The 27,824-nt window shown below is 46.3% G+C and overlaps 1 protein-coding gene and 1 non-coding gene across 3 annotated transcripts in view; both read left to right on the top strand.

Moving 5' to 3' along the window:
• The window catches only part of FAM171A1 (family with sequence similarity 171 member A1), a 134,246-nt gene that overhangs the window by 22,961 nt on the left and 83,461 nt on the right, over window positions 1-27,824 (top strand). Inside the window, exon 2 of one of the 2 annotated variants that reach the window (XM_047868174.1) lies at window positions 16,017-16,128. The exons of the other annotated variant lie outside the window; for it this stretch is intronic. Within the exon in view, the coding sequence (XP_047724130.1) occupies window positions 16,068-16,128 (61 nt within the window). The 5' untranslated portion in view covers window positions 16,017-16,067. The remainder of the gene's footprint in view (window positions 1-16,016; window positions 16,129-27,824) is intronic. 2 annotated transcript variants of the gene reach the window in all.
• LOC125171370 (U6 spliceosomal RNA) lies at window positions 4,881-4,984 on the top strand. Its single transcript, XR_007154289.1, has one exon. It is a non-coding gene; the product is annotated as a U6 spliceosomal RNA (small nuclear RNA).

The raw sequence follows: 27,824 nt of genomic DNA, 5'->3' as shown, positions 1-27,824 counted from the left end.
TGGCTCTGCCATTCTGCGTGCGACAAGCTCATTATACTCGACTTTCCATTCATCACTTTAACCGTCCCAGGTTAACGCCACTACAGTTCCATCAACACACTGCACAGAACGAAGGATTGATGATAAAAGTCTTGAGGGGTGACTCCCGGGGTAAAGTGGGCTGGTTTGGTCAGCAGACCGCCTGTGGCTTGCACCCCGCATCACTGTGCCTCCGAGTGTCCTTGAGGACCTCCTGCATCTGAATCCCGGGATGCTAGTTAAATATGCAAATCCTGGGCCCTGCCACACAGATCAGGACCTCTGGGGGCGGGCCTACAAATCCCGGACATAGTCCCTGTGGTCCTGATGCTGACGTCACGGGGTTAATCCGAGCAGTATTTTGAGCGTGGCAGACTCAGAAGTCAGACGGAGATAGAAGCCGTCCGTTATGTTATTATTGTTGTTGTCGTTACTGTTACTGTTTGTGTGGACCTCCCTCCTGTTTGGGGGGGCAGCGGCGTCTGACTCTTTGTGCATAAGGGTCCCTTCGCCTCTGTGACGTGCCTGAGGATCTCATGGGCATCCTCAGAAGCACAGTTATGTCCCGGATTGTCTCCAGCTCTGTGGAGTAGCTGACAAGGTGTGCAGAGCTTGTCTTTCTGAAAGCCGTGTTGCCATGGTATCACTTTCCCCCCTTGATTCTTTCTTCCTGTTGCTTTGAAGGCAGGTCGATTTTTTTTTTTTTTTTTTTTTTTTACTATGAGCAGAGTCTTCCCATTTAACTCACAAGTAATTACATGTATCTTATCATAGATCTTCATTAATGTACAGTGGAGCTAAAAACAGGATGGTGGGTGTTACCAGCAATTGGGGAAAAACGAAGGAAACTATTAAAATAAAGTTTTCAAAATGTGCCTTGTGAAGCCTCTTTTTGCTAATGTGGGTTTTGTACTGGTTTGGAGAATGGCTTCTAAGTGTAGCCTTCGGTCTGCTGAAAACAGAACGTGTTACGCTCATCAGTCACCTGGACCAGTGGTTCTCAAGTAGGACTTTCTGTGAGCCAAGCAGAGGTGTTTTAATACCCAAAATGGAACATTTGGGGCTTTTTCCAGGTTGCACTAGAAAATATTATAGTTGAAAATGTTTTGTTTTGTTTTTTTTTTAATTTTTTTTTTCAACGTTTATTTATTTTTGGGACAGAGAGAGACAGAGCATGAACGGGGGAGGGGCAGAGAGAGAGGGAGACACAGAATCGGAAACAGGCTCCAGGCTCTGAGCCATCAGCCCAGAGCCCGACGCAGGGCTCGAACTCACGGACCGCGAGATCGTGACCTGGCTGAAGTCGGACGCTTAACCGACTGCGCCACCCAGGCGCCCCTAGTTGAAAATGTTTCTAGTCCGTGCTGTTTATCTCAGTGAGAGAACCTTTGATGAGTCCTCCCTTACCCCGAATTATAAACCTACTTCAGGTTTGATGTACCTACGACTCTGTGCAGATTCCATTCCCACACCTAGATGTTCTGCCACCTGCAGAGTTCGTCACCCACTGGCATAAGCAAATTTAAAAGCATTAGACTCGGGGCACCTGGGAGGCTCAGTCAGTTGAGCATCCCACTTCGGCTCAGGCCGTGATCTCACAGTTCGTGAGTTCGAGCCCCATGTTGGGCTCTGTGCTGACAGCTTAGAGCCTGGAGCCTGTTTCAGATTCTGTGTCTCCCTCTCTCTGTGCCTCTCCCCTGCTCCCTCTCTCCCTCTCCCCCCACCCCTCAAAAATAAAGAAACATTAAAAAATTTAAAAAAAAAAAAGGAAGGAAAATACTGATAAATGATTACAAATTGGATCCACCCTCCCCCCTTCCCCATCTCAAACTCTTGCTTGTTTTTCTGGCCCCATATCAGCTGTCATCTCCTTGTATGACTTCTCTGTAGGGTCCCTTAGCACTTTGTGCAACCTCCATGACATCACCTGCTGTGTTTCATACATAATGTGCCCCTCGCTGCTCAGTTCCCACTATCTATATATACTCACTATCAAGACCTGCAGGATTGTTTCTCCTAAATTCACGGTCTTGAGTGAAAGCCCATGTACCGTGTACCCCACCGTGCACACAAGTCTGTGCAAGAGGCTGTAGGGTGGGCTGTAGGTCCCAGCCATTCTCCTGATAGGATGCCAACTCAGGGTGTTTATGAGCATCGTGCCTGGACTTTGCCAGTTGCTTGACTGTGGGAGCTGAGGACGAGGGCCAGGATGGGCACTGACATGGGCAGCAGGGCTTCTGGCTTATGGTGGGTTCAGTGTTTGCAATTTGGTTGCTCAGACAGAGTCCAGAGTTCTGCAACATGTAGGACTCTTTACTGTTACTGTGGCAGAAAGTTCACTGTTGTGGGCCATCAGTCTGGTGTGTGACGGGAGTCTGGTCGGCGTGAGGGAGGCCAGCAGCTCTGTGTGCACAGCAGCCCGTCCTCCCCGGCCTTTGCACGTGCTCAAATACAACAAAATCCCTTCCTGCCTCTTCCTTTTATTTTTTTTAATGTTTATTTATTTTTGAGAGAAAGAGAGAGAGAGTGTGTGAGTGGGGGAAGAACAGAGATAGAGGGAGACACAGACTCTGAAGCAGGCTTCAGGCTCCGAGCTGTCAGCACAGAGCCCGATGTGGGGCTTAAACTCATGAACTGTGAGATCCTGACATGAGCCAAAGTCTGAGGTTCAACTGACTGAGCCACCCAGATGCCCTCCTGCCTCTTCCTAAAAATTAACTCTTGAGTATCCAGGAGTCCATACAGCTAGGAACAAATGAATGAACGATTGAATGAGTGAGCGAGCGAGCAAGGGAGTGGAGGAGACACATCCCTTATACAGAAGAACCGAAATAAGTGAGGTCAGTCTTCTGCTGTCAAGGTCACAAAACCTCCAGCCCCTCACGTATGGGTTGTGGAAAGGAGAAAGTAATTCTACGATTGTTTCGTTAGGAGGAACTGAACAAACAGGCAGGTGACAAAGGTCAACATCAATAGCCGTGTTGATAGTACCCTTGATGTGACAAGAATGACACTTTCCTTCTGGGGTCTTCCTCCTTACACCCTTAATCCCAGTCTAACGGTGAGAAAACACTTCACAAACCCAAACTGGGGGACATTGTACAAAATACCCAGCAGTACCCTCAAAACTGTGCCCAGGTCATCAAGAACTTGGAATGTCTGAGACACTGTCACAGCCAAGAGGAGCCTAAGGAAATATGACAACTAGATGCGATTGGACTCCCTGGATGGGGGCCTGGATCAAGAAAGGGACATTAGGGGGCAACTAAGGAATCTGAATAAAGGAGGAGCTTCGGTTAATGACAATGTGTCAGCATTGGTTAATTAATTATAGCAAATGTACCAGATTTTGCTACAAGATGCTGGGTAAAAGCTATATGGGAACTATCTCTACTGTCTTTGCAATTTTTCCGTAAACCTAAAACTGTTCTAAAATCACATATGTCTTAAAAAAATAAAATAATCCCCAAGGAGGAAGGTAACTGTTGGTGCTGGAGATAGAAGTAAGGTGGTTTTAGAAGGTGATGCCTATAGGGGCGCCTGGGTGGCGCAGTCGGTTAAGCGTCCGACCTCAGCCAGGTCACGATCTCGCGGTATAGGGGCGCCTGGGTGGCGCAGTCGGTTAAGCGTCCGAATCTCACGGTCCGTGAGTTCAAGCCCCGCGTCAGGCTCTGGGCTGATGGCTCAGAGCCTGGAGCCTGCTTCCGATTCTGTGTCTCCCTCTCTCTCTGCCCCTCCCCCGTTCATGCTCTGTCTCTCTCTGTCCCAAAAATAAATAAACGTTGAAACAAAAATTTTTTTTAAAAAAAAAGAAGGTGATGCCTATTAGCTGAAAATACAAGTTTTATGGGAGAAAATATATGCCATATACCATAATCGAATTTAGGGACTCTTAATACTAGCAGAATATATTCGTCACAGATGTCCTCGATCTCTTCTACTTTGATTTCAGGGAAAATGTATATAAAATATTAGGTTACTATCGTGAATTTATTGTTTTATGGGCATAAACAAGCAACAGAGGCAAAAGCAGAACCATAATGAATGACTTTGCTAATTGCTATTTCCTTTATTAGTTGGCATTCATTTTTCAGTCTGACATCGTATCAGAAGTATTGTTTATTTTTATACGTATTGGGAAAGAGCATGCAAAATAGTGACTGTTCTCCCCAGCAGTGCCAGGTCTGAATCGGAAAAAGATGAAATTTGGCTGCTGGTGGGAAGGGTACCTACCAGTTTTAGGATTACAGAACTATTAGCATTTCCCCCTGTACAAAATCTATTTTTTGCATATGGGAGATCCAGGCATGAGCACTTAGTTCCTATAGCTCTTTATTTTTTTATTTTTTTTAATGTTTTACTTATTCTTGGGAGAGAGAGAAACAGAGCATGAGCGAGGGGAGGGGCAGAGAGAGAGAGGGACACAGAATCCGAAGCAGACTTCAGGCTCTGAGCTATGCAGGGCTCGAACTCACGAGCCATGAGATCATGACCTGAGCCGAAGTCAGACGCTCAACCGACTGAGCCAGCCAGGGGCCCCTCTATAGCTCCTAAGCTTTCACGATCAGGTCACACGCATCTGAATCAGACCTCAGAGTTAATTGCAAAATGAGTGTTTCCATGAAGACGTTTAATTGGACTTTTTATATAGTCTGCCTGCTAAAAAAAAAAAGCATGTTGTCTTTTAAGTAGAAGTTTATTTAAAACCATGATAAGTGAGCCATAACAATCTTGAAAGAGGATTTTTCTTCCCCTCTTTTCCAAAGGCCTTCAGTGTATATACACTAAAGATACTCCGTGAATACCTTGTTCAGATCCCAGAGGATTCAGTGGTATGAACTATAGTTTAAGAACACTTTGTAGTCGCTTCAGGAGCACATATACTAAAATTGGAACGATACAGAGAAGATTAGCATGGCCCCTGCACCAGGATGATACACAAATTTGTGAAGTGTTCCATATTTTGGGGCACCTGGGTGGCTTGGCTGAGCATCTGATTTCAGCTCAGGCCATGATCTCACGGTTTGTGGGTTCGAGCCCCGAGTCAGGGCTCCCTCTCTCTCTCTGCCACTCTCCCACTCTCTCTCTCTCTCTCTCTCTCTCTCTCTCTGTCTCTCTCTCCTTCAAAAATAAACACTAAAAAAAAAAAAAGAACATCAGACAAGTTTCAGGTTTAGTATGAGGCTACAGGTAAAATATCATTTGCTTACATTTTTTCCCTTAAGAATTCATCTTCCAAGAATTTCTGCTCTGGCTCCTTGACACACAGACCTGAATGTTTCTGTATAGAGATTTCATCAAGTAGTCTCCCTGAGGGAAATAGAGTTTATCAGGTAACTCTGGGTTCTAGTGAAAGGTGACAATGTATTAGTTTATTAATAAATCAGTGTTAATTGATAATTTGTTAATAGCCCACACTTCACTGTGTTAAGCATACTTCATGTAACTTTTCTCTCTAAACACTAATAAAAGTCTACACTGCCCCTCTTTTTGCTGGCAGAACCCTGGTTTTGTTCAGGTGTCAGAGTACGTGGGCTCATCCTCAGGGCTGGGGTCACCCTAGTGCAGGACCCCGTTCTGGGGTGTGACAGAATGTCCCTGTCTGCTTTTGCTTCCTGATAAGTGGAAGGCACGGGGGGGGGGGGGCGGGGGGAGAGGGAACCCTGTGGCCCATTTCCTTCTTTTCTACTTGGACACTGTTGTGACAGCCCGTGCTCCAGTGATGACACTTTTGACTAGGAAGTGACAAAAAGCCAACCCGCTGAGGGTTGAACCTCTGGAAGGAACCCCAGTTTTGGACAACACTGCCGAGCAGCTAAGCCTGGCCGGCCCCTGCTGCCTCCAGACTTCCTGTTCTTTGGGAAATGTAAACCCCTGCTTGTTTAAGCCACTGCTAGCCTGGTGTTCCAGTGTTCGCAGCCAAAAGCCTCCTTAACTGATGCTGCTGTCTTATCCCAGCTCTACATGTGAAAAAGGGAAGACTTCCCCAGGTGGGAACCCCTTTCTTGGGATTGCATGACTCCAAGTGGCAGAACTGGGTCTCGAACACAGATCCGGCCCCCAAACCCTTAGACTTAACCATGAATGGGTGCCTTTCCTCCAAGACAGGGCTTTGAAACTTTCTCAGAGATAGGTCTACCTGGAGCAAACCTGATCATAAATGAAGCTGTTTCCAAAGTGTTTGTGTCTGCCTCCCTTTTCTTTTCTTTTTTACTTTTTTAAATGTTTATTTTTGAGAGAGAGAGAGAGAGAGAGAGAGAGAGAGAGAGTGAGAGTGGGGGAGAGGCAGAGATTGAGGGAGACAGAATCTGAAGCAGGCTACAGGCTCGAGCTGTCAGCACAGAGCCCGCAGGGCTCGAACCCAGGAACCGTGAGATCATGACCTGAGCCGAAGTCGGAGGCTTAAGCAACTGAGCCACTCAGGCTCCCCTACTGCCTTCCTTTTCTTATAAAACCACCAATCCTATCGGAATAGGACCCCACCCTTAGGACCTCATTGAACCTTAATCACCTTTTAAAGTCCCTAACTCAAAAATACAGTCACGTTGGAGGTTAGGGCTTCAACATAAGAAGGTGAGGGTGACACAGATCAATCTATAGCACACAGCCATACGGTTTCTCTCTTTGGAGAAACCAAAGCTTCGAGAAGTCTCGCCAAGCCCGCTGCTGGCAGGTTGTCTCTGAATCTAACACTTTGAAACCCAGCTGTGGTCCTGGCACCCAGACCTAGACCTGTGGAGCACCCCTCCTCAGATTGTTCAGCACTGATTTGAGAACCCCAGGATTTCAGAGCTCAGGGTAGCTAGCTGAGGGTTTGAAAGCGTTATCTTCTTAAAGAAAAGTCAGAATTGGGGGGCTTTTATTTCCAGCATTAATTTCCCACCTGGCCCATGGGTGTTGGGCATAGACCTTTAGAGCAGTCGGTCTCAGCTTGTCCCTGGGGAAGACAACATGGTCCATTCAGACAGAACCATGACCAGAGCTCAAGTGCATTGTCAGAGTGGGAAAGTAGATGCGGTCCGGTCAGTCTCCACCATGTTTAGAAAATTTAGTACCGGACAGTGACCCCTAAATCCTTGAATCTGAGAGCCTGTTTCCTATCAAAATGGTTTATAGCCCCCCCCCCCCACACACACCCAAGCATTACACAGTATCATTCGGTAGAGAAAATATGTTGGTCATGTGAGTGTCCTAACCATTCACATTTAATCCCATTTTAGTACCCGAAACCCTTTTTCTATAGGGCTGAAAATAACAGCAGGGAACGTACAGGATTTCCTTGATTCTGCCCAGACGCTACCATATCATAGGCCCACAGTGATTATAAAACACATCCCCGTTTACGAAATATTAAGTGGAGCAGTAAAGCTACACCTTAAAATCAAAGAATACATTGGGCGCAAGTTTTTTCGGTCCACAGAGAATGTCTCTGCACATAGCTGTGCACTCTTGAGAACTCCACGTATTACCTGCTCCACAACCCCGACACTGGCCACTGCTGATTTTCAAGTATCAGGTCAAAAGCTTTTCCCTCTTGCATGTGGAAGGCAGATCTATTTCATGGATAAAACTGCCCTATTTGGTGCTCCTTTTCCTTTCTTATTTGTGTGTGTGTGTGTGTGTGTGTGTGTGTGTGTGTGTGTGTGTGTCCTTCCGGGTATTGCTCAGCCCAGCCTTGCCTCAGGGGGGATATAGAGAAAAACCAGTGACCCCAGTCAACCTGGGTGACAGATGGTGGCCTTGAACCCTGTAGGCTTCCCTCTCTCTCACCTCCGTTTTTGAGTGTACTGTGCTCTGAATAACATCCTTTTCATTACTGCTCCCTCCTCCCTGAGGATACTGCATTGTTGACTCAGGTATAAATGACAGATTTCACAATGGTCACTCAGAAGGACCTCTGACACCAGATGCTGTATTAAGTCCCCAGTTGTTGAGTAAGAATCTAAGGACACTGTCAGAGAAGGAAAGAATTGCTCTGTATTACAAGTCAAGGTAAATAGCAGAAGGTTAAATGAGTCAGAAACTTGAGTCTAGTAGAAGATAAAAATGAACCTAACCTTGATTACCAATCTTAGGAATTTATTCCCACTTTCTCATTCACTTTTTAGTCTGTATCAGAGGGAAAGAAAGCCATACATCTCCATGTATGTGCTTTTACGCCACCTTGATGGAAACAAAGATAAAAGTATTGTACTTTCAAGTTGTGATTCAAACAAGTTTAGCATTTTATGTTTCAAATCTCAACATTAGTGCTCTATAGGTATATATACATCTTGTAAATGTTAAATGGCTTTTAAAATTTAATTATCTCCTTTGGCCCAAGTTTTGTTTTACGTCTGTTTGAAAACCCTGATGAGGTACTTTAAGATCATGATTTTTGGTTTTTTGGCAACCAAAAACAAAAAACCCTTTCCATTAAGCAAATAGATTTCTTACCACAGCATTTTTTAATGTAAGTTTGTTCTCTTAAAATTTTTTTCTTTTTCCCTTTTGAGCCCCTTCACCCATTTCTCCCATCCCACCCCTGCTGCCTCCTGAAGTTACCAATCTCTTCTCAGTATGTATGAGCTTGTTTTGTTTGGGCTTTTTGTTTTTATTTTTATTTTTTAATTTTTAATGTTTAGTTTTCTTGAGAGAGACAGAAACAGAGGGTGAACAGGTGAGGGACAGAGAGAGAGGGAGACACAGAATCCGAAGCAGGCTCCAGGCTCCGAGCTGTCAGCACAGAGTCCAATGCAGGGCTCGAACCCACGAACCACAAGATCATGACCTGAGCCAAAATGGGACGCTCAGCTGACTGAGCCACCCAGGTGCCCCTGTTTGTTTATATTTTAGATTCCATGTATAAAAGAGATCATGTGGTATTTGTCTTTCTCTGTCTGACTTATTTGATTTAGCATTATACTCTCAAGGTCCATCCATGTTGCAGATGGCAAGATTTCATTCTTTTTCATGGCTGAGTAATATTCTCCTGTGTGTATGTGTGCGCACGTGTGCGTGTCTTGAATGTTCTATAAATGCACTGTGGCATTTTGTTAAATTTAGTGAGCTGTTCCAACAGAGTATAAATGAAAGTAAGGTTACTTGCTGTGGTAGTCAACCACCAAATGTTTCATAGATTGAACTTTTTGTAAATCAGTTATTTAAGGTTTAAGAGATGCCAGCCCCAATCTTCTGATTCCTAGAGCAGCCTTGATGCCAGGAGTATTTATCAGCCAGTAAGTGGCGAGCCAGGAGGTGATCGTGTCTCCTCTTTGATCACAGGACCAACTTCTAAAATCCAAGGTCAGAGGACATTTTCCAATTTTCTAGAGCTCTACTTCTCATTAAAAAGAGGAGGGTCTGCCGAAGAACCTTATTGCTGTTAAACCGCTCCTCAAAAAGGTTCTGTAAAGAGAAACCTTAGTTTCGCTGAAGCCAGAATAACAGAGTTGTAACATCTGGGTGAGTTCGTCTGTAGTGTCACATTTAGGATTGGGAACACAAAGGAAAATCAGGAGCTGTAGGTCTGGGAGGAGGAATTCTGTGGGACAAGGTCTTTGGATGCTCCAGAGGCACATCTGAAAACTGGGCTAGTGATTCCGGTAGGAAGGCTGATGTTGACATCTTGAACGTTGAAATGGATCCCCAGGGAGCAGGGAAACAGTGACCAGGAGGTTGAGAAGCTATAGGGGAGAGAGTTTTAAAAGCATGAGTGGCCCCTGATCCCAGACCCCAGGAGCAGAGAGCCCCAGAGTGACACTGTGAATGGACAGATGTCCCCAGGACCCAAGTGTGGGGTTAGGGGTGGTAAGAAGAGCAGCTGGGGGCTGCTGGGAGCAACGTTAGATGGTGACATGCAGCCTATCTCGTGGCGTCAGTGACGATAAAGTGAAAGCTGCTATATGTGCATGAGCTCTGTGCTCAGCTCTGTGCTGGGGGTGTTGAGCAAGGTCGGGGGGGTAGTTGTTGATCAGCTTGTTAGGATACCCCTTAATAGATCCTGTTCACTTTTTCTTACTGTAAGCGCCCCAAGATCGCAAAGTGATTCCAAACTGTTCCTTCCTACCTAGACCCAGACCCAGGCAAATTAGCTGAAATTCATTGCTCTAAGCTGATCTGTTCCTCAGATGAACTTTGAGGAGACTTGTGAAGGAGATCAGGAGGAGGGAACAGACGGTGTCAGATCGTAGAGGATAAGCGAATAGAGCAGCTGGAATGCTCTGGACCTTCTGCAAGCCTGGGCCCCGAGTCCCTGGGACTTGATTTGTGTTCGAAAGCCTACATTGATGAGTTTGTTAATGACACTAGTTATTTCAGGTTGGTAAGTCCCGTCTAGCTCATGAAGACGTTATACTTGAATCACCACTTCCATGCAGTAAGATTGGAAAACCATTTACGTGTATATCATGCAAAAGAGAGCCTGGCACAAGCAGCCCTCATACCAGAATCTGCCCTTTTGTGGAAGAATGTGGCCCTACCTCTGCTGGAGGCAAACTGGCATTGGGAAGTATAAAAACTCTCTGGCTTAAAAGAGAGGAGGAGTAAAAGAAGAACTGCTGGGCATCACTGACTTTGAGGAAATTCCAGGTAAACTAAATATTATTTCTCATGCCCTAGAAAGGAAAATACCAGATCGATGCTTGGTTATGTCTCTAAGAAGTCGAATTTAAAATACAAATGCCTCGGGGCGCCTGGGTGGCTCAGTCGGTTGGGCGTCCGACTTCAACTCAGGTCACGATCTCGCGGTCCGTGAGTTCGAGCCCCGCGTCGGGCTCTGGGCTGATGGCTCAGAGCCTGGAGCCTGCTTCCAATTCTGTGTCTCCCTCTTTCTTTGCCCCTCCCCCGTTCATGCTCTGTCTCTCTCTGTCTCAAAAATAAATAAACGTTAAAAAAAATTTTTTTTAATACAAATGCCTCTAAATGCTAGTACTAGTTTTTAAGTTTTCTGGATAATTACACTTGAGTTCTTAAGTCTTAATTGTGTTTTTTAAAAATATAAAATCAGTGCTGTTTTCAGCACATAGGAGCATATATTTGGTTTTTGTGCATGGGATATTCCCAGTAATTTCCAACCAAAGCTTTGTGCCCGAAGTGTGTAAGAAATGGCTGTAGAAGCTGGGAGTGTGGTGGAGTGTGTTTCTAGAGCTAACTTGAAATATTTAGGGGCGCCTGGGTGGCTCAGTTGGTTAAGACTCGGACTTTGGCTCAGGTCATGATTTTGCAGCTCATGAGTTCAAGCCCTACATATGGCTCTATGCTGTCAGCTCTGAGCCCACTTCAGACCCTCTGTCACCCTCTCTGCCTGTCCCCCACTCGAGCATACTCGAAATAAACAAAAGAAACATAAAGAAAAAAATTTTTAATTAAAAAAATATATTAAGATGTTGCTCATTCCATTCTTAGATTGTCCTTTTCTCTTATACAGTGTACAAAGATTTCTCTGGTGTCTGCCTGCCCACTGTGATAGGCAGAAGATCCTTGTAGAACTGGGAAGGACAGGGTGATAGCCATGGTGGAAAGTCCTTTGGATTTGAGTTAGAAGACCAGAATCTTCCATCTCCTGGCTTGTTATTCCTGTGAACTTGAGGAACGTGCTCAACTTTTGCAGACCTCCGTTCCCTCACTTGCAGCACAGGGCTGACCACACCTCCCGGGCGCCAGGGATGGTGCCACGCTCCATTGAGATCATGCGTGTGCGAGCATGCTATAGAGGCTTCGCATGCCAACACGGTTCTTCTTAATGAGTGCTTCTGGGACAGTGGTGGAGAAGGTTCATGAAAGACTGCCTGTGGGTGGCATTCACATGCGTGCCAGAAGGAATTTACTAAAAAGCTTTTGATTGGTAGGCTGCTTTTGTTTACTGTTTAGGGTGATCTGATTAATAATGGCTGAAAGAAGCCTTCGTGCTAATCTGTGGAATCTGAATATCTGTCGGTCTCTCTCCCCTTCACTATATACATAGACGCCTTTCTCCTTTTTCCTCTTTCGTTCCCTTTTGCCCTTCCATCGCTCTTGAAGATGGTTTTGCATAACTGTAAAAGTATTAGGGAATCGTGATCTTGACAATATAGTGAAATAATTCCGTCCGGAATAGACCGAAGCTTATTGTAGATATCAGCTGTCTCAGAGGAGGAAAATATTCACCAAGCAAATTAAACCACTCGTCAGTGTTCGGCCACTTGCGGTGCTGTCCTATGCAGTAAAGAAAATGCTTTTCTTAAATGCCTCCTGCGACAGGACTTCTTCAGGTTACAAGTAAAAAGAAACACAACTCAAGGGCGCCTGGGTGGCTCAGTCGATTAAGCGTTCAACTTTGGCTTAGGTCATGATCTCCGGGTTCGCGAGTTCAAGCCCCGCATGGGGCTTTGTGCTGTCAGCATGGAGCCCGCTTTGGATCCTCTGTCCCCCTCTCTCTCTGCCCCTCCTCTGCTTGTTCTCTCTTTTTCTCTCTCCCTCCCTCCCTCCCTCCATTCCTCCCTCTCTCAAAAATAAATAAACATTAAAAAGAAAGAAGCACAACTTAAGGCTGGCTTCAGCAATAAACGGAGGATCAGTTTCTGAAACTAGAAAACCAAAAGGCTCAGTGCTGGGGCCGGCAGATACTGATCTGGCTTAGCAATGCCCCTGAACATCCTGGTTTCTTTTCTCCACCTGCTTTGCTTTTCTTGGCTGATTCTAAGGATCTCCCCTTGGGATCCTGCATATGGCTTCTGGTGGGTCATAGCACCCTCTGCACCACTGTCCCCAGCATCTCCAGAAGAAGCTCTGTCATTCGTGCTTACTGCTTCTGCTCAGGTCATGTGCCCAGGACAGGAATCGTGGGGGAGGAGAAGGGAAATGGGCTCTGCCAGTTGCCATAGTCCGGATCGTGGGTCTCAGCCCTGGAGCCAAATAGAATCTCCACAGGATGTTGGGGACTCCCAGTCAACAGAGGTGTCCCTGCATTCCTTACCTATTCATTACGGATAGTTGGTCAGGATTCCTGTTGATAAACTCTTCATTATTAGCTCAAGTTAGTATATGTATTTTAAACTCAGAAATGAGTGTCTGTAAAAAATACACGTGTGCGCTCACACACACACACACACACACACACACACACACTGCACTTGGTTTTTTTACATTGCTCTGTGCCCTCCAACCAGATTCTCAGCCTTTCTGCCCACGTCATGCTTAAGGGTTTCCTTTCACCTGCGGTTGTAGCAGAATCTGGGCCACGGCCACAACCACGGGGACTTGCTGCTGCCGTGGCTTTGCCAGGGCTCCCTATTTATCGTGTGACCGAGAGCGGATTACTTAACCTCTGAGCCACAGGTTCTTTGTGAATTTTGTCCTCTTTACAAGGTTGTTTTGAATATTTTCTGAGCTGCAAGGACATGTGGTTTCTGATCTCCACCCTGATAAGTCGGAGGCCAAGTGCACTTCTGCCCTGGGGATGTCAGCTTTGCTAGATGCTAGAACTGCATATGGAGACTGCCAAGGCCTGAGCTGTTTGAACAACAGGTTGCCAAATCCTCGGGGCTGGGTAGGGATTGGAGACAAAAATCGGTGAGGAAATCAAGGCAGCCGATGAAGGAAGAGTGGTCACCTCGACCCAGCAGAGGCAGCCAGACTCCTATCCTGCCACAGCCCAAGAGGACCGGAGCTCAGGCTAATTCTGATCCAGGAGTGGGTGGGGTGTGAAGAGGGGCAGCTCCAGCCGTTCTCACGGGGTATCGCCGTTCCCATACTTAGAGCGTTACACTTCAGGGCACCTGCCTACTCCTGTTCAGAATATCCCAGTTTCTGATGAAAACCAATACGGTAAAACCTTGGTTTGCGAGCATAATTCGTTCCGGAAACAGGTTTGTAATCCAAAGCACTCATATATCAAAGCGATTTTCCCTGTAGAAAGTAATGGAAACTCAGATGATTCATTCCACAACCCAAAAACATTCATATAAAAGTGATTACAGTACTGTACTATAATACAAAATCATAAAATACAAAATATAAAGAAAAATCAACCACCTGCACTTACCTTTGAAAACCTTCATGGCCGTTGTGAGGGAGACAAGAGAGAGGGTTATTGTGTAGGACAACTTTCACTATCACTAACGGAATCCCTGCTATCTACTAGCTCAATGGAATCTTTTTCTTTTCGCGCAACTTTAACAAGGAACCTGTCCAATGACACTTGCTTTTGCCTCCTTTTGAAGATTTCGTGGAAACGTGACATTGCGTTGTCATTCAACAGATTCATCCTTTGTGCTGCTAGAACCTCATTCGGGTGATGCTTTTCTACAAAATTTGCACCGTTCCCCACACTTTACACCTCTCCCTAATCTCATTTGAAGCGAGGGATTCCTCCATCTTTTGTCCTCCTCCTCTGCAGACGAGATACAGATGTAGACTTCTTATAAAACCTTGAAATTTCGGCCACTCGCATCCCTCGATCGTGCTTCTCGATGATTTCCTTCTTCCACCATAATCATCTCCTTCTTCTTAGTGCCTTTCTTTTCAACCTTTTTCTGCATGGGGGCCATTGTATATGCTCGCACGGATGTTGACTACAGTACTAATAAACTTGTCACATACCGTATTTAATGTAACTGGCAATAAGGCAGCACAGGAAAGGGTGTGTAGCTGCATGCAGCCTGACCTAGGATGAAGCAAAGCATTCCTAAGCCTCCTCTTGTGTAGAAAAGCAGAGGACTGTCCATAGGTGCTTTGGAGTGACGAAAAACACACTACTGCCAGTTGTGGGTGCCTTCTGACGTTCTGAAAAATCACTGATTTCTGCCAGACACTGCGGCCTGAGACGGAGCATCCAAGCATGGGAGACAATCACCCACAATCCTGCAGTGAGAGAGAGAGAGAGAGAGAACCATTGGCTCATTGCGATCATGTGACATTTGTCATCACCAACTACTTGTATTGCAAGACATCGCTCGTTTACCAAGTTAAAATTTATTAGAAATGTCTGCTTGTCTTGTGGAACACTCGCAGAACAAGTTAATCCCCATCAAAGGTTTTACTGTAACGTAAAATTTATTTTTAAAAAGATTTTTTCTTATAGGTTATGAAAGTACTGATAGATTTAAGCAACGAGACAAGTTTCCCTACTGAGAAAGATACAATGTCCAATTAAGTAATCTTTGCTATCCTGTAGAAATAATAATAGTAGCTAAGAGCTGGGAAGCACTCAGCACATGGCAGGCTCTGTTCTAAGCATTGTGTGTGCATGGACTTGATATTCCCCTAACACCTGTGAGGTAAGTGGTCTGGGACAGATAGGTAGCGGCCTCCAGGCTATTTAGCTAGCAAGGAGCAAAGCTGGGAACTAAACCCCTCTCTTCTGGTTCCAGAGTTTTTGACCAGCACTCTACACCACTTCCTAGTGATTTGATCTCCGTTAATTTTGTGTTTCAGGGGAACGCTTCATCTGAAACTTAGAGCTCGTATGGATTTTTGATGGGTACTCGAGGGAAGAGGGAGATAGTTAATCATTTCGAATACATTGTTGCCACATTTTCGTGGTGAAAAACCACCAGGTGTGGCTGTGTCCTCCTGCCCCAAAAAACCAAGAAGAGCTAGAAGCTGTCACTCCCACCAGAGGTAGCCATGTGAGACTTATTTTTAATTACTCACTGAGCCTATTTCAACAAACCAACTGTGAACACAGTAGTGGGTTACAGGAGAGGCAGGGGGGAAGACACAGGACTCCAGTTGATATATACAAGGTTATTCACAGAACATGAAATAGAAGAATCTAAACGTTTGCAACTGATAAATCAGAGGACACTTAGAGTGGAAGGCGATTCTTTCTTTTACTGAACAGTTCATCGTAGATTTCCTCATCCTGGGTGTCCTCAGAGTGCTTACAGGGAGGATGTGACCTGGATGTGCTTCATCTGCATGAGGTTGAAGACAGAAACATAGTTTATAAGTAGGAGTCTGAGGCAATAATGGTTTAAAACTGAATATGAGAAGAGAGAATGATGGGATTGTCCAAGCAATTTCTCTTTACCTTTTAGGACTCATCTTCAAGTGGGTCAGAGTAAAACAGCACTTACCTCGGTCGTCACATGCCGCATCCGCCCCTGCCGTTCCCCCAGAGGTGGCATTTTGGCCCAGTCAGGAGGGAAGGTGAGCATGTGGTTTGGAGACAAAGAAATAGGTTCTGAGTTCTGAGGTCTCGCAAGTCTTAAAGCCTAATTCTGGGGCTGCCTGGGTGGCTCAGTCAGTTAAGCATCCAACTTGATTTCAGCTCAGGTCATGATCTTGCAGTTCATATGTTGGAGCCCCAATCGGGCTCTGTGCTAAACAGCTCAGAGCCTGGAACCTGCTTCAGATTCTGTGTCTCCCTCTCTCTCTGCCCCTCCCCTGCTCACACTCTGGCCCTCTCTCTCTCTCTCAAAGATAAATAAACATCAAAAAAAAAAAAAAAAAAAAAAAAGCTTGGGCACCTGGGTGGCTCAGTTGGTTAAGCGTCTGACTTCGGCTCAGGTCATGATCTCACGGTTTGTGAGTTCAAGCCCCACATCGGGCTCTGTGCTGATGGCTCGGAGCCTGGAGCCTGCTTCAGATTCTGTGCCTCCCTCTCTCTCTGCCCCTCCCCCTCTCACGCTCTGTCTGTCTGTCTGTCTCTCTCTCTCAAACCTTTAAAAAAATAAAACTAAAAAAGCTTAATTCTGCCAGAGAACACAGCAAGTTTTAAGAAACCCAGAGTCCCAGCAGAACAGAAGCAGACTGGAGGAGAGTTAGAGGCATAGCACGTAACACATCTGTCTAATGATCTGTAACTACCAGGAGTCAAGTGGGTAGAACCCGCACATAGATCAGAAGTGCCTGAGGTGCACAGTGTCAGGGGCAGAAGGGCCTGGAGGCAGGGGGCAGAGAAGATGGAACTGAGCCAGGCCTGGACGGGTGGTGGGGTTTGGGTGGACAGAGCTGAGAGGAGAGGCCGGGAGAAGGGCTGGGGCGAAGGCACAGCCACATGCCGGGGACAGTCAGGGGTGTGAAGTGGAGTTGGAAGGATGGGGTACAGGAGAGGAGCCGGGATGAGGCTGGCTGGGTCTGTGAGCCACAAGATGCAGCTGAGATGCACAAGCCCAGTTAACTGCTGCCCCCACGGACAAGTCTGGAGCAGAAAGGCAAGCTGGTAAGACCTCTTGAAAGAAAGAGGCATTTACCTTAGGAAGCAGGTGGTTGTCCTCCGCTTACCTGGAGGCAGAGCTGGGTGTCGTGAGCACTCCAGGCTGGCCGGGTCACCAGCGCCCACACGTGGAACGCGGGCTTGGTGCCGTGCACGGCTGGTGGGTGCAGGGCCAGCGGGTGCACGGTTAGCAGATGCACGGCCGGCGGACCCCCCGAGCCTGCCACACAGCCCTGCCCTGGATGCTGAGGGCTTGTTTAGAGACGTCCTCTCTCCCACTGGCATCGCCAGTTCTTGCTGGCCGGTAGCTGATTTTAATTAAAGATTCCATTAGCCACAGAAGCACAGAAGGAAAGTTCCCTTTCTGTGAGACTGAAGCTCTGGAAAGATTCGGCTAAGGCCAGCCACTGAAGAAAGGTGTGGATGGAATAACAGCCATAAGAGTGGAAGGTCGTCAGGGGCCGGAAGGATTCGGCGGCGGGTTGCTTTTCAGGTGTGAACTCTTCAGGTTCTCTCTGCGGTTAAAATGAAACCGGAAATCGCCGACCGTGCCCTCTGTGTATAGACTTTGCAAGAAAGGTGACGCAGGACTGCATCGGAGAAGGAGGACAGGGCAGGAGAGCACCTGTTACTCAGATGCACCCGGCTTGCTCCTGCCACTTACGGGTCATCAGCCCCTGTGTGTGCTGTGCCGCTGCCGTGTCTTCGGTCTTAGCCCTCTCGTGGCTCTTCCATTTTGTTCTGGGTCCTCGGATACAGGGAACATGTGGGGGTGGGGGGGGGAGGCATCAGTACAGATGCTTCTGCTCAGAGAGTGACTACAAGTGGGAGGGCCTCTATTTAGCCCAGGTTGCTCTGCCTGCGATTTGTTATTAAACCCGTGACGAAATCGTGCTTCCTATCATGACAGCACGGATCCGGATGGGCTGGTTCGGTTTTTTTGTGTGTGTGTGGTTTTTTTCGTGGGCTCTTTTCCCTCAGCCTTGCATCTGAGGCTTGAAGAGACACCGGCGGTTAAGTAGATGTTCAGATCGTTGCTAGGAGACCTCTTTGCCATTCCTCGGGTAGATGTGTGTGAGTGAGTCAAACCACCACTGGAAACAGGCAGTGAGTCCGAGCCGGGCGTGCGTGATAGACGGATAGTGCATGAGGCCGCCCGAAATGTTTCAGCTCCCGGCAGAGATGGTGATTGCCAGAGATACGATTAAATGTGGAATATTAGCATTATGTTATGCCCTGGGAATAAAATACATTTGATGACGATATATAAAGAATGTTCCCCCCAAGAAGGATAAGAGGGCGAACCTCTTAAAAAATGTATCCTCAGATGGGCGCCTGGGTGGTTCAGTCGGTTAAGTGTCCAGCTTCAGCTCAGGTCACAATCTCTCGGTTCGTGAGTTCAAGCCCCGCATCGGGCTCTGTGCTGAGACCTCAGAGCCTGGAGCCTGCTTCGAATTCTGTGTCTTCCCCTCTCTTCCCTCCCCCACTCATTCTCTGTCTCTGTCTCTGTCTCTCTCTCAAAAATAAATAAACATTTGGGGCGCCTGGGTGGCTCAGTCGGTTGAGCATCCGACTTTGGCTCAAGTCCTGATCTCAGGGCTGGTGGGTTCGAGCCCCGCGTCGGGCTCTGTGCTGACAGCTCAGAGCCTGGAGCCTGTTTCCGATTCTGTGTCTCCCTCTCTCAGTGCCCCTAACCCACTCGCATTCTGTCTCTGTCTCTCTCAAAAATAAATAAACATTAAAAAAAATAAAAAAAAAAAAACATTAGAAAAAAGTTTTTTTAATATATCCTTGGAGGACTGGGGGAGGATCTTGGAGGACTTGGAGGATGGTCTCCCGTGCCTGCTTACGTGGACTGCCTCTCTACTTAAATAACTTCATCTTCCCTGAAGAAGAGATGGAGAAGAGAAGGAGTAGGGTCTCAGTTGGGCATGAGCCAAGTCGCTGCCTGGGCGTTAAACTCCCTGTTAATCAAATCAGACATGATGTATGCCAGTTTCCATTTCAAATATTGCACATTTTGGGGTGGAGATTAGGACTCAGGTTTATCTTGCAGTCACTCATTTCACTGGCCACCTATTTATGAGTTTCAAGAATTCTAACTAAAAGTTATGTGGTGGCACTCTTGGAAAACTGATTAACCACCAGCCCTCTCGTTTTTGATGCCCCACTTTGAATTGGTTTCCGCTCTCTGTGGATTTTTTTCACCATGGTGTATTTTTAGTGGTACTGAATGTAGAAGCTTTTCCTGGCAAGTAGATAGATACTGGTTTTAAAGTGTTTGCACTGGGGGTGCCTGGCTGGCTCAGTCAGTAGAGCATAAGACTCTTTTTTTTTCTTTTTTTAAGTGTTTATTTTGGGAGAGAGACAGCACAAGTGGAGTAAGGACAGAGAGAGAGGAGAGAGAGAATCCCAAGCAGGCCCCGCAATGTCAGCACAGAGCCTGATGCAGGGCTCGAACTCATGAACTGTCAGATCATGACCTAAGCCAAAACCAAGAGTGGAAGGCTTAACCAACGAGCCACTCAGGTGCCCCAAGCATAGGACTCTTGATCCCAGGGTCATGAGTTCAGGCCCCACATTGGGCGTGAGCCTACAGAAAGGAAGAAAGTAAGGAAGGGAGGAAAAGAAGAAGAGAGGAAGGAAGGGGGGGGGGGGGGGGAGGAAAGAAAGAGGAAGGAAGGAAGGAAGGAAGGAAGTTTGCACTGTGTTTAAAGATTTTTATAATTGTTGAAACTAGACAAGATGCTGAATCACACCGGAATCCTAATACCGTGTTCTTTTCTCCCAACTATATTATCCCCCACTTACTTTAAGTAAAATCACAACATGTAGGGTAGAAGATATTGTGGTTCCTTTCACAAGATTATATTGATTGTGGAGGTATATGCTTTGGGTTATTTTAGCCTGATACTGTTACGCATCTGAATCCTATGGTTTGCTCTCTTTTTTCTAATTCTCTATGGCCCACCAAACGAATTTATGATTATAAGTTGGCTTCTTGGGCACCTGGGTGGCTCAGTTGGTTGAGCGTCCAACTCTTGGTTTCAGCTCAGGTCACGATCTCACGGCTCCGTGGGTTCAAGCCCCACAATCAGGCTCTTCACTGGGAGTGAGGACCTTCCTGGTATTCTCTGTCTCTCCCTCTCTCTCTCTCTGCCCCTCCGCCACTTGTGCTGTCTCTGTGTCTCTCAAAATGAATACATAAACTTAAACCTCTGTCACCCTCATGCTTCTCATTTGAAACATTAATAGTTTCTATTAAACAATTTGGGTAACAGGGATTAACAGTGTCAACTAAGGATCAGCGCATTTGAGTGAGTGCTGCCTCCTATTAGAGGTAACTTAAAGGGAATCAGCCATATCTCCACCAGGGAAAAGTCAGGTGCGTGGAATAGCTTTCACCTCAAAGTTATCTTCTTTAAATCCACAGTTTATGTTATCTAACAAGGGTGGAATGTGATACAAAAAAAAAAAATTAAAAGAAGAATCATCTTTTTTCTTTAATGCTCTTAAATAAGACTAGTCTGAGTGTTGGAAAGCATTCTGGAAAAGAAAACCTGGTAGCGAACCAAATAGAAATCTCTTGGCAGCTGACTCTCTCTCTCCAGATGTATTCAGTTATTGAACAGCTGTCAAAGAAAGCAAAGCATTATTTGTCCATTTAGAACAATTTCAGAAAGCTCTCTTTAACCCCCAGTGGTATTTTTCTGCAGCCTTCTAATCTCTGCGAAGGTTTTAAAAGATCTAACAACCCATGCTTGTATCAAGGCCTGAGGTTACCACTGGAGCATAAAGAGAAGCAGTTAGTGTTCATGGGAAAGGAATTATAACCACTAGGGTTTTTAGTTCCTGCAAAATTTTGCACCATGGCACATAAACATATATAGCTGTGTTGGCTCGGGGTCAACAACAATATCTACTATTTGTTTCTCCACTATATGATAAATAATGTAAGATAAAAATCAGAGTTCTATGTATTCCTCGCATAACTATGGAGCTGGAAACAACTATCTGGTCAACTTCTGTTCTAAACATTTCATCTTACAGTGAGACTGAATCTGTGTAGTTTTATGAGCTCATAATGATACAAAATACAGTCAACATGATCTTTCTTTTTGACTTGAAGTACAAACCGTTCAGATTTTGAAGCATCAACTTTTTTCTCTCTCTCTCTCGGTTTTCGTTAAAGTAGGTTTCTGGCTGGGAATGCTGGTATTTGACTATATTGAGATTTTAGACTTAGAGAAATGCAAAATGTTTGTGTTTGGGTTTCCCTTTGTGGTTTCATGGTTGCCCCAAAAAAGTATTTTAAGTGAAAGTTGTATAAAATTATACAACTATTTGACTGTGAAACTGGGTTGTAGTTTTAGTGGGGAAAAAATTTGAAACAAACCTAGCTTCTAAAGGCTCGAGGCTGAAACCGTGGCTTTCTCAGTGTGCAGTGTTAGGTAAGGTGACACGGAGAAGTGCCCTTTTAGGAACGTGAGTGAAGAGTTTGTGTCTTAAGATGCCTGGACACAAGTGAGGGTTTATTTTCATTAAAAATCACAGCCAAGGGGCGCCTGGGTGGCGCAGTCGGTTAAGCATCCGACTTCAACCAGGTCACGATCTCGCGGTCCGCGAGTTCGAGCCCCGCGTCGGGCTCTGGGCTGATGGCTCAGAGCCTGGAGCCTGTTTCTGAGTCTGTGTCTCCCTCTCTCTCTGCCCCTCGCCTGTTCATGTTCTGTCTCTGTCCCAAAAATAAAAAAAAAAATTTTTTTTTAATTAAAAAAAATAAAAAAAAATAAAAAAAATCACAGCCAAGGTTCCTCTGGAGTTCCAGATCGCCCTCCTTTTCCTAAGCAGAAACTGTCATACAGGAAAATTGTATGAGTTACCTTATCATTTATTGAAAGTATTTAGTATTATATTTTGAGTATTTAAAAAGGGTATATATTATCTGGATTACCTTTGCAAAATAGCAAACTTGAACATGTAAGGAAATTCTTTTGTATGGTGGCCACAAAATTATTAAATGTAAAATAAATCATCGCGATGCCGACAGTGATGTGGCTTTGAATGCCAACATCAACACAAAACTCTGCTCACAGGGGCGCCTGGGTGGCTCAGTCGGTTGAGCGGCCGACTTCGGCTCAGGTCATGATCTCACACTCCGTGAGTTCGAGCCCCGCGTCGGGCTCTGGGCTGAGCGCTCAGAGCCTGGAGCCTGCTTCAGATTCTGTGTCTCCCTCTCTCTCTGCCCCTCCCTCGTTCATGCTCTGTCTCTCTCTGTCTCAAAAATAAATAAACATTTAAAAAAAAAAACAACTCTGCTCACATACCACCACCGTTAAACTCACTTTTCACGTACATTATCTAGAAACTGTTTGATTTAGACAAGTTCATTAGACATTGGCTGAATTGCCTGCACACTTCATAACTTTCAGTGATCATTTTCAGTACATCCCACGTGTATCATTGTATTCTAACTACTTAGCTGGGACTAGCAGATGACGATTTCTTATGGGTATAATTGCTGTATGGTCTAAAATGGTCTAATATAAAAAGTGAAGTATTTTTACCTGCTGTTTTCATTTCTTTAATTAAAAGGCTACAGATGGTGAAGAGTGTTATTAAAAATTGTTGTACCTGTCCTGTGCCTGCCTTGAGTGTGTGGATTAAGGGATTGTTTTTGCTTTGGTTGGTTTTCTCCGCTCCCACTCTACTTTTTTAAAAAAGATTTCTTCCCCGTGTGTGGCCAAAATCCCTGGCCGTGTCTTAATTTTTCATGAGGGAGGAGGGACGTGTCTCTTTACTCTGGCAGTGACCACGGGCTTCCTGTTGGAATGAACAGGTGAGAGGAAAGAGAGACAGAGATTCTGTGACTCCGCTCTATGTATATGCCATCCACAGGCTTGGATGTGGAAATGAGCACTTGTGCTGTACTTCCAGATGTCTCTTCACTGTCCTCCTGAGCCCAGACATTATGCCACACGTCACCCCTCCTGGTTGTTCTCTGAACACCTTGATGGTCTTTGTGACAGTAAAGCGCAGGGAGGAGCAGATGTCTCGCCGATGACTGCGTGATTTGTGTTTCTCTCCCTTTGTTTCCTCTGAAGCCTTTACCCTTCATGAACCACTGAGAGGCTTCTGAATTTCCCTCTTGTGGCTGACAAAATCAGATGTCACGCCATTCCCAGGTATGGTTTGGGACTGCTTCAGCTTGAGCAATAGAGACAGTACAGGCGTGATCCCCAAATAGTTGGGGTTTCTGCACCCCCAGTATGGTCCAGGGTGCTGTGCTCCCACATTAGCCACATGCAGATCCCCAGAGAGTCTCAAAGGAATGGGAAAAGGATTAAGATGTTAAGCACACTCAAAGGATCTGAAGGAAATAAAACTCAGCACACTCTTCCACAGGAATAGTAAGACTGCATATGCCTCAAAAGTACTAAGCATAACTGACCAAGTTGACATTCTGCAGCCCCTGGGAGAAACCAGTTTCAGCACTTGACAGGGCACTTGACCAGAAATTCCCATCCCCTAGGGCCCAAGGGGGAGGGAGCATCTTGGGTGACACAGGCTGCATGGAAGAAGGTGAATGGATTTCTCTGCAAGAGGCTGGAGTTAACTGCCTTCTCTCTGTTTCATCCTGCTACCCAGAGATAGGCACTCAGTTTCTTGACCCTTCTCCATGTGGCTGTGGGACTTGGTCACCGATATGAGTAGCTGCTCTCGTCCCAGGAGGGCCAAGCTGAGCCCCAGCTCCTCCTGATCCTTTTCCTCTTCCAGACTCATTTGCTCTGGGCATTCCCGGGGAGGAGTCCCCAGCTCCCAGCATCCTCCCTAACAACCAGTATAATCATGTCACTTCCTGGAAAGTTCCGGTGCCCCACCACTGATATCATTGGCTTGCGTACCTCTTTGATTATATACCCCTGGCAGTAAAATGGAGCATGTGCCCCTGACCTGTGTGTATTTACTTATAAATGATGTCGTATGTCTCTGTATGAACCGTTACTACGACCAGGTTTCTTTTTTTTAGATTGAAATGTATGGAAGTGGTTTTCATGTTTCCCTTTAGTGACCATTGGCTTACAGGAGAACCAGACCTTGTCGATGGCATTAGGATCCTCTGTTGCTGACTGCGGCCACCTCCCTGGCCACACGGTTTCACTTTGCCGTCGGTCTCCAGATAGTACACGCGGCCCCCCCCTCAGGCCTTCCCGGCCCTGCCTGTCAGGCCCCATCTCCACACCTTTCTTTGTCCACACGCTGCATTTTGTCCTCTGTCCGCATCCTTGAACCTTAAGGGCCTGTTTTTCTGCCCTACATAACTGTCGACACCTTCTGATTCTTCGCCAGCTCCCCCAGCAGGTATCTGTTTAGACAACATTCCCGCTAGACCCCAAGGATTTCAGACATTGGTTGGATGTTTGTGTCACCCAAACCTGCTTCAGGACCCGGATGGGCAGACCCTCATTTCTTTTACATCGTGTCAGAGAATACACGAGTGTGTCTATGAAATAAAAATTAGAATTGCCTGTCGAAAAGTACATGCACTTGTGACTTGGATGGATGTTGCCAGACTGCCCTCGGAGGGGTTGTGCTAATCCGCGTTTCCACCAGGAATGAGTGTTCAGTGGCCATTTCGACACAGTTACGCCAACACAGCGTGTCATCAAACTTTGCCATTTTTGCCAGTCAGATCGGTAAAAAAAAGCGGTACCGGACAGATGTCGCTCTTTCCGTGATTCTGCTTAAAGCTTCGCCCTTGTTGAGGATTGGAAAAGCAAGTTACTGTGTCTTAAGAGTAAAAAGGGCCCGTGTGGGTGGAGTTTCCCTCCTGTATCAGTCACTAAGTCAGCTTCTGGAAGGCTGGTCCTAAAAGCTGGGATGGCTTCTCGGAATTAGGGGAGCCAAACGCAGTGCACCACGACAGAGATGCTCTCTTGTAAGAGCAGGGCCACTAGAAACCCTTCGCTTAACGTGAAGTAACTTCGAGGTCGGAAGGACACCAAAGCGTGCCCTTCCAGCACACGGAGAACGAGAAAGGAAGCCACCCTCCAGGATGGTGCCTGTGGTCCAGACACAGCCCAGACGGCCTAAACAGAAAGTACAGCTTCTCAATAAGCCAAGGAATGCTAGTAGATGAAGCACCAGAGTCCTCGTAGTATTATTTACAGTCATGAAAAACCGGAAGCAACCGACAGGTCCAAAATAGGGGATAATTATACGACTTATCCCTACAGGGGAGTGGTATGTAATCTTTAACATACGTTTTTAGGGACAAGGGAGAAGATGTCTGTATGCTAAATTTAAGTAAAAAATGTAAAAACTGCTCATGTAATATAACCATCTTGCTGTGTAAGGAAAAAGTGGCAGAAAATCCAAACCAACACAGAAACCTGAGAGGAGGTATGTCAGAATGTCAGACCTTGTTGCCTCTGGGAGAGGGAGTTCGGTTGTTTTTTGTTTTTTTTTTGTGTGTGTGTGCTTCTTTATTTTTTTTCTATATTAATTTCCTACCTTACACTAAACCTCAGCCCTCTCCAGCCCCTACTTGCCACAAAAAAGGACATCAGCCCTCCTTAAGGCCTTGGGAATAAGGAAGACACCAGATTTGTCCCAGGGAGATAGGGATGGGTTGCCAGTGGGCTCAAGGGCTCAGCAATCCTGATTAGTTAGAACCTTTCAGTGGAGAGGAGTGTTTCCTGAGACCTTTGTGAATAAATCAGTGTTTACAGATGTACCAGGTCTATTAGAATCATGGGATAATGTGGTCTTCACGGGAGATTTCCCCATGGCTCCGTCGCAGGCACCCTCTGGGTGGTAGAGAAATTCGGTCACCGGGAAGGCAGCTCAGCCATTTCTTATAATGATGATGATGATGATGACAGACTACCAGCTGACGTGTGGAAGGCTAGCCGGGTGGCAGACCCGAATCTCCGTGCTCTGCACTTACCCCACCGTATGCTTCACACACCAAGTACACCGTCTTAGGTACTGCTATTGTCCCCATTTTGCAGATGGAGAAAGTGAGACAGAGAGAGACTAGATGACTCGCCCAGACACACAGCTAGTAGCTGCAGAGTAGAAGCCCTTTCTGCCCCTCTTTGTTAGATGGATCCAGTGATCAGAACGGGCCGGAGGACGAGGGAACTTGGGCAGGTAACGGAAACGTTCTATATCTGCAGGCACAGTGGCGGTGGCTCCATGGGTACATTTGTGAGAATTCAGCCAGCTGCACACTTAAGACGAATGGCCTTTTTGCATCTAAATTATACCTCTATCAAGTCAATTTTTATTCATTTTTTTAACGTTTTATTTACTTTTGAGAGACAGAGCATAAGTGGAGGAAGGGCAGAGAAAGACACAGAATCCGAAGCAGGCTCCGGGCTCTGAGCTGTCAGCACAGAGCCCAACATGGGGCTCGAACTCACAGAGTGTGAGATCATGAGCTGAGCTGAAGTCAAAGGCTTAACCAACGGAGCCACCCAGGTGCCCCCATCAAGTCAGTTTCTAAAAGAAAAAGGCTTAAGCGTGACCTCTTTCTCTCATTCCGAACTAAAGTCTAAGTACCATTATGATATGAGGAAAGGCGAGGCCAATCCACAGGACACCCCTCCAATGCAGGAGAAGAGCGATATGGGCCCAGATGGGGCTGCTTCAGCCTCTTTCCCGCTGCTGCGGCCATGTGGGCCTGGGGGCAGGGCGGTCGTGGCAGGTTGCTTCTGTCCTGTGTCACCTGGGATCCTTAGGGAGGAGAGAGCATGGGACCAGGTGCTTCCTTCCCTTCCCCAAAGCTCGTGGGAAGGTGGGCCACTGGAGGCCTTGCTCCCTCCCTGTGGGGTTGGCATGAAACGGCCTCGATCTGCCCCAGCGACCAGGAGGAATGCCAGAGTTCCTTGAGCTCTTCCCCCAGAAGAACTCACTCAACACACAGAGAACTCCCTGCTACGTTAAGCCTGTGGTGTTGGGTAGTCGGCCAGATGGGCCGACACCGCAGATGAATTACGGTTTTCCCCACATTGCCGGCCTTAAAAGGATTTGCAAATAGGCAAACCTACAAACGTTAAAATCTGCAAGTGCCCAGTCTACTGTGTGTTTTAAAAACTGAACATTCAGGTAATCAGCTAAATTAAAGAATTCTTTTTTTTATTATTTTTTTAATATTTATTTTTGAGAGAGAGAGAGAGAGAGAGAGAGAACATGAATACCAGAGGGACAGAGAGAGGGGGAGACACAGAATCGGAAGCAGGCTCCAGGCTCTGAGCTGTCAGCACAGAGCCCAACATAGGGCGCGAACCCACGAACTGTGAGATTATGACCTGAGCTGAAGTCGGACGCCCAGCCAACTGAGCTACACAGACGCCCCTAAATTAAAGAATTGTAAACCAGGCCAAGTGAATTTCTCTTCTCTTTGGTTTTTTTCACTGATAATGTCAAGATCTGAGTAAAGATGATGGCAGGCATTCAGGCCTATGTTTTTATACCATTGTATGTGGCCTCCTGTTTTGAAATCCTTTCCAATCATAGGGTGGCGGTTTGCCCTACCATATACCGTATGATCAGACTCTTGGCATCCCACCCCTCCACATCATCGTTTTTGGCACTGGAAGCTGGCTTCTCTGGGTCTGATCAGGGAAGCACATTGTCAACAGGAAATATCTGCCAGCATGACAGGGAAGATGTCGGGAAAGCT

Source organism: Prionailurus viverrinus, chromosome B4, assembly GCF_022837055.1.
Source record: "Prionailurus viverrinus isolate Anna chromosome B4, UM_Priviv_1.0, whole genome shotgun sequence".
NCBI classification, from domain to species: Eukaryota; Metazoa; Chordata; class Mammalia; order Carnivora; family Felidae; genus Prionailurus; species Prionailurus viverrinus.
This window is presented reverse-complemented; position numbering and strand designations above follow the sequence as displayed.